Source organism: Bufo bufo, chromosome 1 (genome assembly GCF_905171765.1).
Source record: "Bufo bufo chromosome 1, aBufBuf1.1, whole genome shotgun sequence".
Lineage (NCBI taxonomy): Eukaryota > Metazoa > Chordata > Amphibia > Anura > Bufonidae > Bufo > Bufo bufo.
In genome coordinates this window covers 13,429,196-13,442,641 of record NC_053389.1, presented here as the reverse complement: position 1 = coordinate 13,442,641, position 13,446 = coordinate 13,429,196, and the positions used below count along the sequence as shown (strand labels likewise).

The 13,446-nt window shown below is 38.0% G+C and overlaps 1 protein-coding gene across 1 annotated transcript; it reads right to left on the bottom strand.

Moving 5' to 3' along the window:
* Positions 1–9,563: 9,563 nt before the first annotated feature.
* Positions 9,564–11,935, bottom strand: LOC120985574 (chemokine-like receptor 1). Its single transcript, XM_040413973.1, has 2 exons — positions 11,889–11,935; positions 9,564–10,639 (listed from the first exon to the last, which is right to left on the bottom strand). The coding sequence occupies exon 2, from the start codon at positions 10,602–10,604 to the stop codon at positions 9,564–9,566; it is 1,041 nt and encodes a 346-aa protein (XP_040269907.1). The 5' UTR covers positions 10,605–10,639; positions 11,889–11,935.
* Between the last annotated feature and the right edge of the window lie 1,511 nt (positions 11,936–13,446).

The window sequence follows — 13,446 nt, the reverse complement described above, 5'->3', positions numbered from 1 at the left end:
CCAGTACTGCTGTGGAACATCCAGGTTCTCTTGTGCAAACTGTAAACATGCAGCAATGTTTTTTTTTGGACAGCAGTGGCTTCCTCTGTGGTATCCTCCCATGAAATCCATTCTTGTTTAGTGTTTTACGTATCTTAGATTCGCTAACAGGGATGTTAGCATATGCCAAAGACTTTTGTAAGTCTTTAGCTGACACTATAGGATTCTTCTTCACCTCATTGAGCAGTCTGCACTGTGCTCTTGCAGTCATCTTTACAGGACGGGCACTCCTAGGGAGAGTAGCATCAGTGCTGAACTTTCTCCATTTATAGACAATTTGTCTTACCATGGACTGATGAACATTAAGGCTTTTGGAGATACTTTTATAACCCTTCCCAGCTTTATGCAAGTCAACAATTCTTAATCGTAGGCCTTCTGAGAGCTCTTTTGTGCGAGGCATCATTCACATCAGGCAATGCTTCTTGTGAAAAGCAAACCCAGAACTGGTGTGTGTTTTTTATAGGGCAGGGCAGCTGTAACAAACACCTCCAATCTCATCTCATTGATTGGACTCCAGTTGGCTGACACCTCACTCCAATTAGCTCTTGGAGATGTCATTAGTCTAGGGGTTCACATACTTTTTCCACCTGCACTGTGAATGTTTACATGGTGTGTTCAATAAAAACATGGTAACATTTAATTCTTTGTGTGTTATTAGTTTAAGCAGACTGTGATTGTCTATTGTTGTGACTTAGATGAAGATCAGATCTCATTTTATGACCAATTTGTGCAGAAATCCATATAATTCCAATGGGTTCACATACTTTTTCTTGCAACTGTATGTATATCTATCTCTCTATCTCTCTATCTATCTATCTATCTATCTATCTATTTATCTATCTAGTGCCCACCCTCGTGTTATGATTAGGTTGCTTCCATTGAGTAAATTTTTGCATGCTAAACTGATTGTGAGTGATGAGCATCAGCTAGATGTGACACTGAATAAAATGACTAATGCATTTCACATGAGGCGCTTTCCTGATACTATTTTGAATTCACATTTGGCTACTGTTCACACTCACAACCGGGTTGAATTACTTAATAGTGTTGAGCGCGAATATTCGAATTGCGAAATTTTATCGCGAATATCGCAACTTCGAGAATTAGCGAAGAATAAGAATATTTGCCTCTATATTCGTTAAAACGAAATTTCGTTTCTCTTGAAGCTAATAAAACAATAGAAATATAATTTATTAGGCCCAATGCATTTAGAACAACTCGCATATTATAAATCCCACACAAGCTGTAAGCAAAAGCAGCTAACAGTAGTTTGGATGAGCCAGCTAACCATTACACGAACAGAATTTTTTTAGGAATTTAATGGTAGCGAATTTTCGCATACAATATAAGAAAGAGTCAAAATTATATGAGTAACTGAACACTTTTTACATGTCAAGTGAATTCTCGGCACGGTTGCTTGTCATGGAACATAACCTAGCCTTTGCCTTTGCGAAAAAAAAATGTCTTTACAACATGCGATCCGCACACAAGCTTTAAGCATTAGCAATAAGCATAGTAATACTTGACTGATGAAATGACTCGAAATTTTTCGAAAATATTACTATATACGAAAATCAAGAATATAGCACTATATTCGAAAAATACGCCATTCCGTATTTTTCGAATATAGTGCTATATTCTTGATTTTCGTATATAGCATTATTTTCAAAAAATTTCGAGTCATTTCATCAGTCAAGTATTACTATGCTTATTGCTAATGCTTAAAGCTTGTGTGCGGATCGCATGTTGTAAAGACATTTTTTTTTCGCAAAGGCAAAGGCTAGGTTATGTTCCATGACAAGCAACCGTGCCGAGAATTCACTTGACATGTAAAAAGTGTTCAGTTACTCATATAATTTTGACTCTTTCTTATATTGTATGCGAAAATTCGCTACCATTAAATTCCTAAAAAAATTCGGTTCGTGTAATGGTTAGTAACCAGTAATGGTATAAATTAGGCATATGGGGAATGTTAAGTAATAAATATTTTATGAGGTATCACTTTCTGTTTTAAAAGCAGAGAAATAGAAATTTTTAAAATTACGAATTTTTCTACATTTTTGGTAAATAAAGGTGAAATATATTAACTCAAATTTATGACTATCATAAAGTACAATGTGTCACGAGAAAACAATCTCAGAATGGCTTGGATAAGTAAAAGTCTTCCAATGTTATTACCACATAAAGTGACATATGTCAGATTTGGGTTCGGGGTCAAGTTCTGGTCAAGTTCGGGTCCCGAACCCGAACTTTTTTTTTCAAGTTCGGCCGAACTTGCCGTACCCGAACATCCAGGTGTCTGCTCAACTCTAATCGCTTGGTGTTGCATTTTTTGTGATGTAAGGTGACTAAGAAATCGCTTTTATAAAAAAAAATTACGGTGTTCACCTGAGAGGTTAGATCATGTGATTTTTTATAGAACTGGTTATTACGGATGCAGCGATACCTAATATGTATACTTTTTTTTACATTTATTTCACTTTAACACAGTAATAGCATATTTGAAAGAAAATAATGATGTTTTAGTGTCTCCATGTTCTGAGAGCTATATATTTTTTTATTTTTTGAGCAATTTTCTTATGTAGAGTCTTATTTTTGAGGTGACAGTTTATTGGTACCATTTTGTTTCGACATACAGTACGTACATACATACATAGTTTGATCGCTTGGTGTTGCACTTTTTGTGATGTAAGGTGACAAAAAAATTTTTTTTTTACACTGTTTTTATTTACTTTTTTTATGGTGTTTATCAGACGGGGTGGATCATGTAATTTCTTTTTTGAGTCTCTCTTTACGGACGCGGCGATACGTAATATGTGTGTTTTTCCTACAGAAAGGGCCTGGCTACCAGGGACTGCCGAACCCCTGCAGTGACGTTGACGTACTATTACATCAAAATGCGGGAAGTCACTGACTTCCATGACGTAATAGTACGTCACATGTCGGGAAGGGGTTAATAAACTGTGTACCAAAAACATGACTTTTCATTTATAGGCCTCATAGCAAAATTCTGGAAAATAGATGAGTGCAAAATGAAGGATCTATGCCTGAGAATGTGGGTAGTAGCAGGACCAGCTATCTAGTCAGTAGTAGTGACCAAGCTGTACCATTTAGTGGATTTTGGACCCATAGCAAGAAGTCCAGGTACTGTTGACACCTCCCACTGTCCCTCCTTCCTATAATATGTGTAAAATGAAGTCCTGTTATGTTAGAGCAGATTGGCCTGGACGAAAGTAACCACTTTCTACTTGCTAAAGTGCATCTAGCAGCAAACATCCCACTGGCTGTCTCCCTGCCAGCTCCAATTGGGCAAGGTGGACAGTGACATTGACCAGAACATGATGGTAGTGGATTTGATGATATATTACAGTCTAATAAAAATGGCGGGAATGGGTGAAGACGGTGGAATTTTTTCTTATTAACACCATCAACTGTGTGTTTGTCCATAGCTATGTATGTCAGTGTCACTCAGACTTGATTTACTATTGCTATTATTGCATCCAAAAGCTTGGGGAGGGGGGTGAGAAAAATCAAAAATTCATAAAAATGTATTTAAAAGAAAAAAACATGTTTTACTAGAAGTTCTTAGGTCCTGGGAGACTAGAGGGGGTTATATACGAATTTCCAGCACAATTGAAACCATTTTGGTTCGACTGGAATAGACTCAGGTCCGAAACGAACTTCTAAAAAAATTTGGTGAATCAAAACTGCACCAAATCTCGACAGGTTCGCTCATCCCTACTTTGTAGTATATCTTTTTAGTAAATAGTGACATTTTCCACACATTTCAGTCACCCGTGTTTCCTCTTATCTACTTACAGGGTCTCTGAGATTTTATGGTCAGGGCCCCCTCAACAGTATTATACAATGATATTATATAAAGTGACAGTATATACAGTGCAGACTTCCACTCAGAGCTTCAGTGAGGCAGCAGGACGCCGCGTCTGAATGACTTATACCATGTAGTTCGGCTCTGACATCACACGAGGAACAGGTTGACTGTCAGCAAACATAAAGAGAAAAAATTGACATTTAAGATATGACCACCTATAGAGAATGTTCTATTGTGGAATTTCAGATGCAGATTTGCAAAAGTTTAAACCCTGTGCATTGAAAATCGTGAACTACTCGACCATTTATCAGAATGTTACAGATTTAAATGTTTAAGTTTGGGTTAATTTAGGTTGCTTCTATTTTTTTGGCATCATTTCGATCAGATTTCTCAACATGCCCAGGGGTACACCTAGCCTTTCTGCTGCCTGAGGCGAAAATTGAAAAAGCTGAGCGAAACGCACAACAGTGTGTCCTATGATTTGGACATCATGCTCACACACTATGTTCATTAACCATTTCAATTTGATTGGCATGGTATCACCTGTATGACCACTTTTGTGCACGTTTTCATTTTGCCTGTGGGTGAGATATTTTATCTCTGTACAGCTAATTCAGGTCATTAGGAGGTGTGCACTAAGGGGGTACAGTGATCCGGTGTAGCCTTGGTGGGGTGCTGATTCGTAGCGCCACTACATTACTGCTATATACTTACTATATTTATTATTGTCTATTTAGTTGTCCTTTATGTGACTATTTAATAAAATATTTTTGTTATTCCTGTATATGTGTTTTCTCGTCTATTGGATTTGTTTGCGCTCACACATGATTTTCTTATTTTTGTTGAGGATTATTTCAGTTATAATAAGCAGATACTATGCCAGGTTGCCCCCACAGTAATAGTGCTCCCCAAATTCCCACCAATAGTAATAATTCTCTGCTAGAGCACACATAGTAGTAATAGTGCTCCTACAGTGCCCCCAACATGTCCCCACTGTGCTCCCATAGTGCCCATACTAGTAACCATGTTCCCCATAGACCTCAAGTAGTAATAAATCCCATCATAATGCCCCCAGTAGTAATAATTCTCCTTATAATGTGACAGTACAAAAAATGCCCCCTTATACTGTGTGCCCTCTTTTAATGCCCCCAGTTGAGCTAATGTCCCCATAGTGCCCCCATTATATGCCAGTATAAAATGCCCCCATATAGTGCCCCCAGTAAATGCCCCCATAGTGCTCCTCTTCCTCCTAGTGCCCCCAATAATATACCACTATAAAATACCCATATATAGTGCCCCAGTAGATGCCCTAAGTGTCCTACATAATTTACAACTATAAAATACCCCTTCTTAGTGGCCCCTGTAGATTATGGTCACAGAAGAAACAGGGTACATATATTTACGTACCGTCTCAGATTTAGACTAACTCACTAAAAGGGATTGACGGTTTAACCACTTCCTGACCGCCCATAGGATATAACCATGACAATACACATTAAATCAAGTTAACCATACACTGAAGATAGTCATCATATAAGAGAAATAGTCAACAAACACTGGCCTGTTCTCAGAAGTGGACATAATAATATTGAGGAATTTAAATCTCCCCCTTTTGTTATCATATAGAAGACCTAATAACTCAAGGGATAAACTTGTGCATACCGATGTTGGCCCTCAAAAAAAGACAGTGTAAGGTTTTCTATGTACTCAAAAAATGGGTTGCTTTCCCTGTCGTAACTGTTTCGATTGTCGTTATATACACAAAGGTGGAACTTTTTTCTTCATCCTTTTACTGCCAAGGAGTACAAAATAAGATATGTTCTAACTTGTGATTCCACCTTTGTTATATAAATTCTATGGTGTCCATGTAATTTGCTATATGTAGGCGAAACGTCTTTGGAGTTTAAAACCAGATGCAACCAACATAGATACACCATTCAAAAAAAACGGATGGACCTCCCTGTATCAAAACATTTTATAGAACACGGTCACAAAGAAAGTGACGTTAAATGCATGTTATTAGATCAAGTTCTAATTTCTCTAAGGGGATGTAATAGGAATCGGGAATTATTTTGGATTTCTGAATTAAATACATTAAAACCTTATTGATTGAATGTGGAATTTAGACCCTGGATTTTCAATTGATCCTCTTTCTTTGCTATCGGTTTTCATTTGTCTGATCTTTTGGTGTTCTTACAGTATATACATTCATAATATTTATTTTATTTTATTTTTTATCTACAGTTGATGGACGAGGAATTTAGGATGAACACAGTTAGCATGGGATTAATTATTTTTTCTTATGAAGACCCCTATATTTATTTGTCGCCGCATGATTTCCTGTGATTGACATGTTTTACAATTTATATATGAGGGAGCACATATGTTGTTTTTCCATCCATGTTTAATTACAAGTTTTCTGAATTGGAGAGAACTGATGCTCATTTGGATGTATGATCCTTTATTTGATACATCATATATTTTCTTTCCTTTGGGTAATCATTTATTCGCATGGGGCCCTCTTGCTATTAATTTAGTGTGGTCCCCATATGGAAATTCTGATAGGGACTCAGCTACGTGGAGCCCTCTTGCTGTGCACCCAGTGTGGTTCCCACTTGGTAATTTTGATTAGCGGCTCCTGTGCTACATTTGTGCATGAGATTCATTGGTTGATAGATGTCCCTGTCTTTTATTGTTTATTTTTTTCTCTTTTATTTTTTATTTATTGCAGACATGTTTTGTGTCTCCCCTTGTCGGGGGATCAACATTGGTGTCAGATTTTTTTGGGGATTTTGTTGTTGACGCGACACCGATACACTTAATATGTTTGATTATATCTGCTGCTTTTCCTCCATTTATAAATAAATTTTTCAATTACATCAGTTTAATTCTTATTGATGGTCTAATAACGTACTCTGTTACATTGTTTTTATTTTATTATATTTAATCATGTCACGCATAGAAAGCATGGACATAACTGACATACGGTGGTCCCTTTTATATCTGTACATTTTTGCTAGGCATCAGCGTGCGCTCCAAGCTGCGTTCCGTCTTGGGGCGATCACGTGATTCAGTTTGGGTCACGTGATATGGAGTGCAGAAGTACTTTCTAGCTTTGCTGAGTTACGCGGCGCTGGTATATCACGTGACATACAGGTGCTCATGCGCCGTTGTCTATATTCAGTATGGTCACATGATATGTGGTCTTGTGATGCCTTGAGCTCACATGACCGGGTGCTTCTTCTCCCAACATGCGCAGTCTGGATTTAAAGACGCTAAGGCCACACAGATGACCCCATGCTGGTTAGTGTAAAACCCTCCCTCCTCATCGTCTATTGCTGTTTTTAACTTTTCTCAACTGATTATTCATGTGTGTTTTTAATCACTTAATCATGGAAGATTTGATGACGGATCATAATCTTAACATGACACTTTTTTTTTTATTATTTGCATTTTTACATACCGTATAACCTTCCATCATGTTAATATTCATTATTATTTATGTTTTTCACTTTATTTGTATAATCATCTATTTTATATTCACATTTTTGTATTAATTATCTTTAATAATCAATTATCATGTGGGCACGTATATATAGTTGTATTGAGCACCAGTATATTGTTATCACTTCTGGAGAAAGGTCCCATTGAGAGGATTGAAACGTTGCTGTTATTTGGTGAATAAACATACACTATTTTTGGAAGTGCCGTGAAATTTATTTTTTGTCGATTAGAAGGTTGGTGGATCGCCCCTGTAGCTACTGGCACTCCTGAATATTTACTTATTGCTGTGCTGCCCTTTTTATTTCATTTTTTATCAATCTATCTATCTATCTATTTATCTATCTATCTATTATCTATCTATCTATTATCTATCTATTATCTATTATCTATCTATCTATCTATTATCTATCTATCTATCTATTATCTATCTATTATCTATCTATTATCTATCTATCTATTATCTATCTATCTATCTATCTATCTATCTATCTATCTATCTATCTATCTATTATCTATCTATTATCTATCTATTATCTATCTATCTATTATCTATCTATCTATCTATCTATCTATTATCGATCTATCTATCTATCTTTCTATTATCTATTATCTATTATCTATCTGTCTATTATCTATTATCTATCTATCTATCTATCTATTATCTATCTATCTATTTATCTATCTATCTATTATCTATCTATCTATCTATTATCTATCTATCTATCTATCTATCTATCTATTATCTATCTATTATCTATCTATTATCTATCTATTATCTATCTATCTATCTATTATCTATCTATCTATCTATCTATCTATTATCGATCTATCTATCTATCTTTCTATTATCTATTATCTATTATCTATCTGTCTATTATCTATTATCTATCTATCTATCTATCTATCTATCTATCTATCTATCAGAGAAGGGGCATCAGCTTTTGAGATTGTAAAAGCAAATATATTTATGTTATTTGTGGGTTTTAGTCTATTTCTCCTTTATTTTTGTTCTTCTTTATCACAATATTAATGGGGGTGGTTTTCTCTTGTTCAATTATAGAACATATGCAATCAAAACTGACTACTGTATCTTGCATAAGTGTAATCCAAACCTCCGCCAATTTTGAAAAGGTCAAATGACTCCATTGTACCAAAAATGGGTTCTGTGGTCCCAAAATGGCATTTTATTTATTTTCATGTGCTTACTTCCTTCCCCCTCTTGTCAGTATTACTGCATTCTGACAGAATGTTTACTTCCTGTTTTCATCAAATTCCTGCTGGGTTTTCTAACCAAACCCATTATGGATTGCTCTGCAGAATTTCTCACAGATTGCTCACCTGCCTCACCGTTCCCTCTGCATGTTCGATAGGTGGAGCAAGTCTCATGAAATATTACAGAGGAAAGCATTCTGGGTTGGGTTAGCAATTTCAACAAAAATCAGCTGAAATCAGGAAGTTCTGGATGTAAGCATGCTGCCAGGATGCAGTGATGTTGAGAAGAGGGGAAGGGAAATGATAACATTGAGTATTTGGGGAACTCTTGGCAGATGAACGTTTGTATAACTGGAGAACCCCTCTAAACATATGTTAGAGCAACAAGCAGAAAGAATAATGTAATATATTTTATTAAAGCACAAGCAAATATAATTATTTGCAACATACTGACGAATCACATTGGATGTCTTTTTGCGAGCCCATTTACACAGCCTGATTGTGGCCCATAGCGAGTGTGGAATTATAATAAAAGCAGCTCATTTAAAAAGGTCGCTATACAGACTGATGGAAGGCGCTTGGGATAGGGACAACCATTACTACAGTAATTCCTCTCCCATACTTTTGCATTATGTAGGCAACATTTTATCTATTTATACCTAAAAATGAGCTACCTATGTTTGCATTAACAGCCTGATCAGCCAACAAATCACCGGCACAGTTACACACACCAGTTATCGGGAACACACCTTTGTATGAACATTTGTTTCTGATAAAAGGCTCAATCATCTACCCATGTAAAGGGGCCCTTAATGATGTATTAAAATAATGAGATAATCAGCATGATGTTTAGTTCCTATTATTTTGCAAAATTTGTAATAAAAAAAAAATTTAAATAGCTTAGCTTAAAAAATTTTCATCTTGGTCAAAAAATAATACATTTAATTTTGAGTGTGGTTAATCAAATGACAACTTCCTATTCGGAAACTCGATGTAACGTTGGAAGAGCCACATGCCTTTCTTGTTTCTCAGAGTCCAACTCATCCTTTTCTATAAATGCTTTCTCCAACGTAGCTTGGAATGATCCACAGAAATTCTCCTTGAAATCCCGACCGATGAAGACGTAGAGGATGGGGTTAATACAAGAATTCATGATTACTAGGGCAAAGGCAATTACGGCTCCATAATACAACACATAGATATTAAGGTTACTTCTTTCAAAAAGAAAAAGAAGGGAAAACAAATGATATGGAAACCAGCAGACAAAGAAGGCAATGATGACGGCCACAATAGTTTTAAAAGGCTTAGAAGATATGAATGTTTGTTTCTTTATGAGCTGCAAAACAATCATGATGTAACAGGAGACAATGATGATAAAGGGTTGAAGAAAGAAGAAAACGAAGTTCAAGACTGCTGTCCTCATGAGGATAGATTCCTCAATTATGAAAGTACATATTGGATCTATATAAGATATGTTTAAAATTTTTGAATAAGATAAAGCCATAGCACATGAAATTATCCAGATAATCAGCACTATAATTAAAGCTAATCTTGGCCTCCGATGGTTGTGACACCATACCGGGAACACAACACAGATGCATCGATCTACACTGATGACCGTGAGCTGGAGGATGCTGACGAGCATGTTCAGAGACAGTAGACCATGGATTACCTTGCACATAAATTTTTTAAATGGCCAATATCCTAATATAATTTGTGTAATGTTCAAAGGAAGGAATAATGCAAAGAAGAAATCTGCTATGGCTAAGCTAAGGAAAAACACCACGTTGACTGTCTTCTTCATCCTGAAGATGCCAAACCAGATGACAAGACCATTTCCAATGATTCCCAGAACACAAAATGCTAAGCAGATCACCGCAATACATATGGCTTCATACGTCATGGATTTATTATTGACACCTTTTCCATAGTTTTCCGTGACTTGATAGTTTTTATCATAATCATATGTATAAAAGGTGGTATTTACCAAGGAATCAAAAAGTGTAAAATTCTCCATTATTTTTGTATTCAGGGATATTTACTTCTTTATTTCTGGAAAATAAATTCAAAAACTTAAATTTGCACTTTGTACTGTATAACCACAACTTTACAAGGGTTTTTTTATCTTACAATTCTAAATGGCAGGACCATAGACAGGAGTTTGTTTCCCTTTCCATGGCGCTTTCACATTTACATTACCAGCATAGTTGTAGTTTTGAGATTTGGTTTTATCTCCCAAAAATAGGAGGCCATCTCAAAGATGGCCTCCCAGCAGAGAGTTCCTGTTAGGTTTTACCAGTGGAACAAACTGAAGAGTCCCTTTACTGAAATTAACTGAAAATCATAGTAGTATTAGTTATAGCAGTAGTACTACTCTCAATGCTGTTACTATGCTTTTGAAGAATCCAACTAGCCACCCAATGATTTTCCTGATGTAAAATTTAGTTATGTTTTATTCTCCTTATTGTACATGGGACTAATGTGGGGATACATTTATGTTGTGTGGATGCAAACTGGCCAGACGCTACAGTCGTAAGGATAGGTTGGAGCATCCAAACCCAGGAGCATCTCCTTACATTACTACTAGTATATTATAATATCATAATAAGCAACATTAATAGGCACATCCTAAGTCTAAAGAGAAAAGGCAACGAAAATGCACATTAGCATATAGAGCCCAAATATTTTTGGACCTTAAAATTTTACAATCTTTAAAATTTTACGTCTACAATACATCTGTCCATGGAGTTGTGTCTCGTAATACAGCTCAATCCCATTCCAGGACTAAGCTACAATACCATACTTATCCCACAGACAAGGTGTTGTGCAGTTGGTCTTTTTATGGCAGCTTGCAGCCCAATTAATACAAAAAATAAGTAAAAAAATTAATCTACTGGCTGTTTTCCAAAACCTGTTACAAAACTTATACAGTTAATAAGTGTACAATAAGCATCAGCAGCAGAATTAATTTTGCAAAGAGTTTGTGCCTTTGTGCCTTTTTTACTCAAAAACCTTCTTCAAAAAAAAATCTAAAAAAATAAAAGACAAAGACAAAAGAGAAAAAAAAAATGTTCTAGGAGACCTCAGAGTGTCACATACCAATTTTAAGGGCAATTGGAGCACGTTAGAATCAGGTCGAATTTATTCATACCCGAATCTAACCTTCCGACTGACTTGGTAGAATTTAAAGTGCCCTTTTTCTAGTTCAGTATGTACAGAAGGGTCAGAGTGCATTTTACAGCATACAGTATATAGCGCCATCATTATATTAGAGTATTAGTTGTCTATATACATTACTTACCAGTCGCTGATTGTATTGGAGGCTTCAGCTTCTATGTTGCTCTAAAGAGATTCTCTATTATACAGTATGTGTCGTATTTGAAATTCAGCTTCTTAATCTTCCATGAGAACTTCCTTGTGACTAACAGATTGTTCTTATCGCACTTGTTTTATAGACTGTATGGTTTAGTTATGTCTTAATAACAGCAGCACAACTCAAAATGTGACATCATCCAAAATAATTACACTAACAGCTAAGCTGCTTGCAGGGGCGTAGCTAGAAATGCATGGGCCCCATAGCGAAAAGAAATTATGCCCCCCCCCCACATATCTATCGGGCATCCCACCACCCCTTCCAGAGATCCTACCCAAACACCCATCCTAGTTCTCCCATAGCAGCAGGAAGGATCCGACAGGCTGAACAGCCTGCCGGATCCATCCTGCCACAAGTGTAAAAGTACCCTTAGTCTGTCATATAAGGGGGGGGGGGAGAAGAAACACCAGAACTAGAGTGTGCCCCCCAAAAGAAGGAAGGGGCACCCTCCTTATCACTGCTGGCATCTCTTTTTAACTTCAGATCATCAGACTCTCACTTACAAGTTACAGCACACACACCCCTGTAGTGTCCACCATCAGACAGGGGAGGGAAGAAAACAAACCCCAGAACTAGAGTGTCAGTGTGCCCCCCAAGTAGGGGGGCACACTCTAGTTCTGGGGTTTCTTCCATCCCCTGTCTGATGGTGGACACTACAGGGGTGTGTGTGCTGTAAATTTGTAATTAGTGAGAGTCTGATGATCTGAATTTTGAAATTAAAAAGAGCTGCCTGCAGACCTGCAATGATAAGGAGGGCGCCCCTTGCTTCTCTTGGGGGCCCCCTTCTGCAGGCAGCTATTTTTAACTTCAAAATTCAGATCAAGTATCTCATAAATCATAAGTTTTCACTTTCTTTCACTTACTTTTATTTAGAGCACACTAGATACAGCAGGCATCAGGCACAGACTGGCAGGACTGGAGACTGGAGTGGAGACCAGTTGAGGAGGAGGCAGGAGCACCGAGCAGAGAGAAGAGGACCGGCCCCCTCCACCGCCTGAGTCCACCTCCTTCTGCTGCTTCTCCAACCTGGTGGCTGGCTGGCTGGCTTCAGTCCCTCCTCCCTCCACTCAGGTACGCCCCCGGTCCGGCCCCCTCCACTGCCTACCTCTGTCTGTGCTGCTCTGACTGCTCCTGACTCCTCCCCAGCCAGGCTGAGCCGGCCTGGGCCACGGACGGACCGCCCACTAATTGTGCCCACCCTCAGCCCTCCCCTAGCCTGCCCTGCAGCTCACAATGGCGCCGCAAGTCGCCGGCAGCAGGCCCCCCCCCCCACACACGCCTGCCGCGGCTTCAACTAAAGATCCGGAACTTAGGATTCCTGCGCTGCGGGCCTACGGCGCTGGTGGCTGGCTCCGTCCCTCAGGTACGCCCCCGTCCCGACCCCTCCACCGCCTACCTCATCTGCTGCGTGTGCACCCTGCTCCAGTCCTGACTCCTTCTCCCCAGCCAGGCTCGAGCCGCTGACCGCCCGCCCACTACACTAGAC

Bases quoted from the DNA above. Each gene is read 5' to 3' on its own strand.
- LOC120985574 (XM_040413973.1), bottom strand. From the start codon at position 10,604: ATGGAGAATTTTACACTTTTTGATTCCTTGGTAAATACCACCTTTTAT.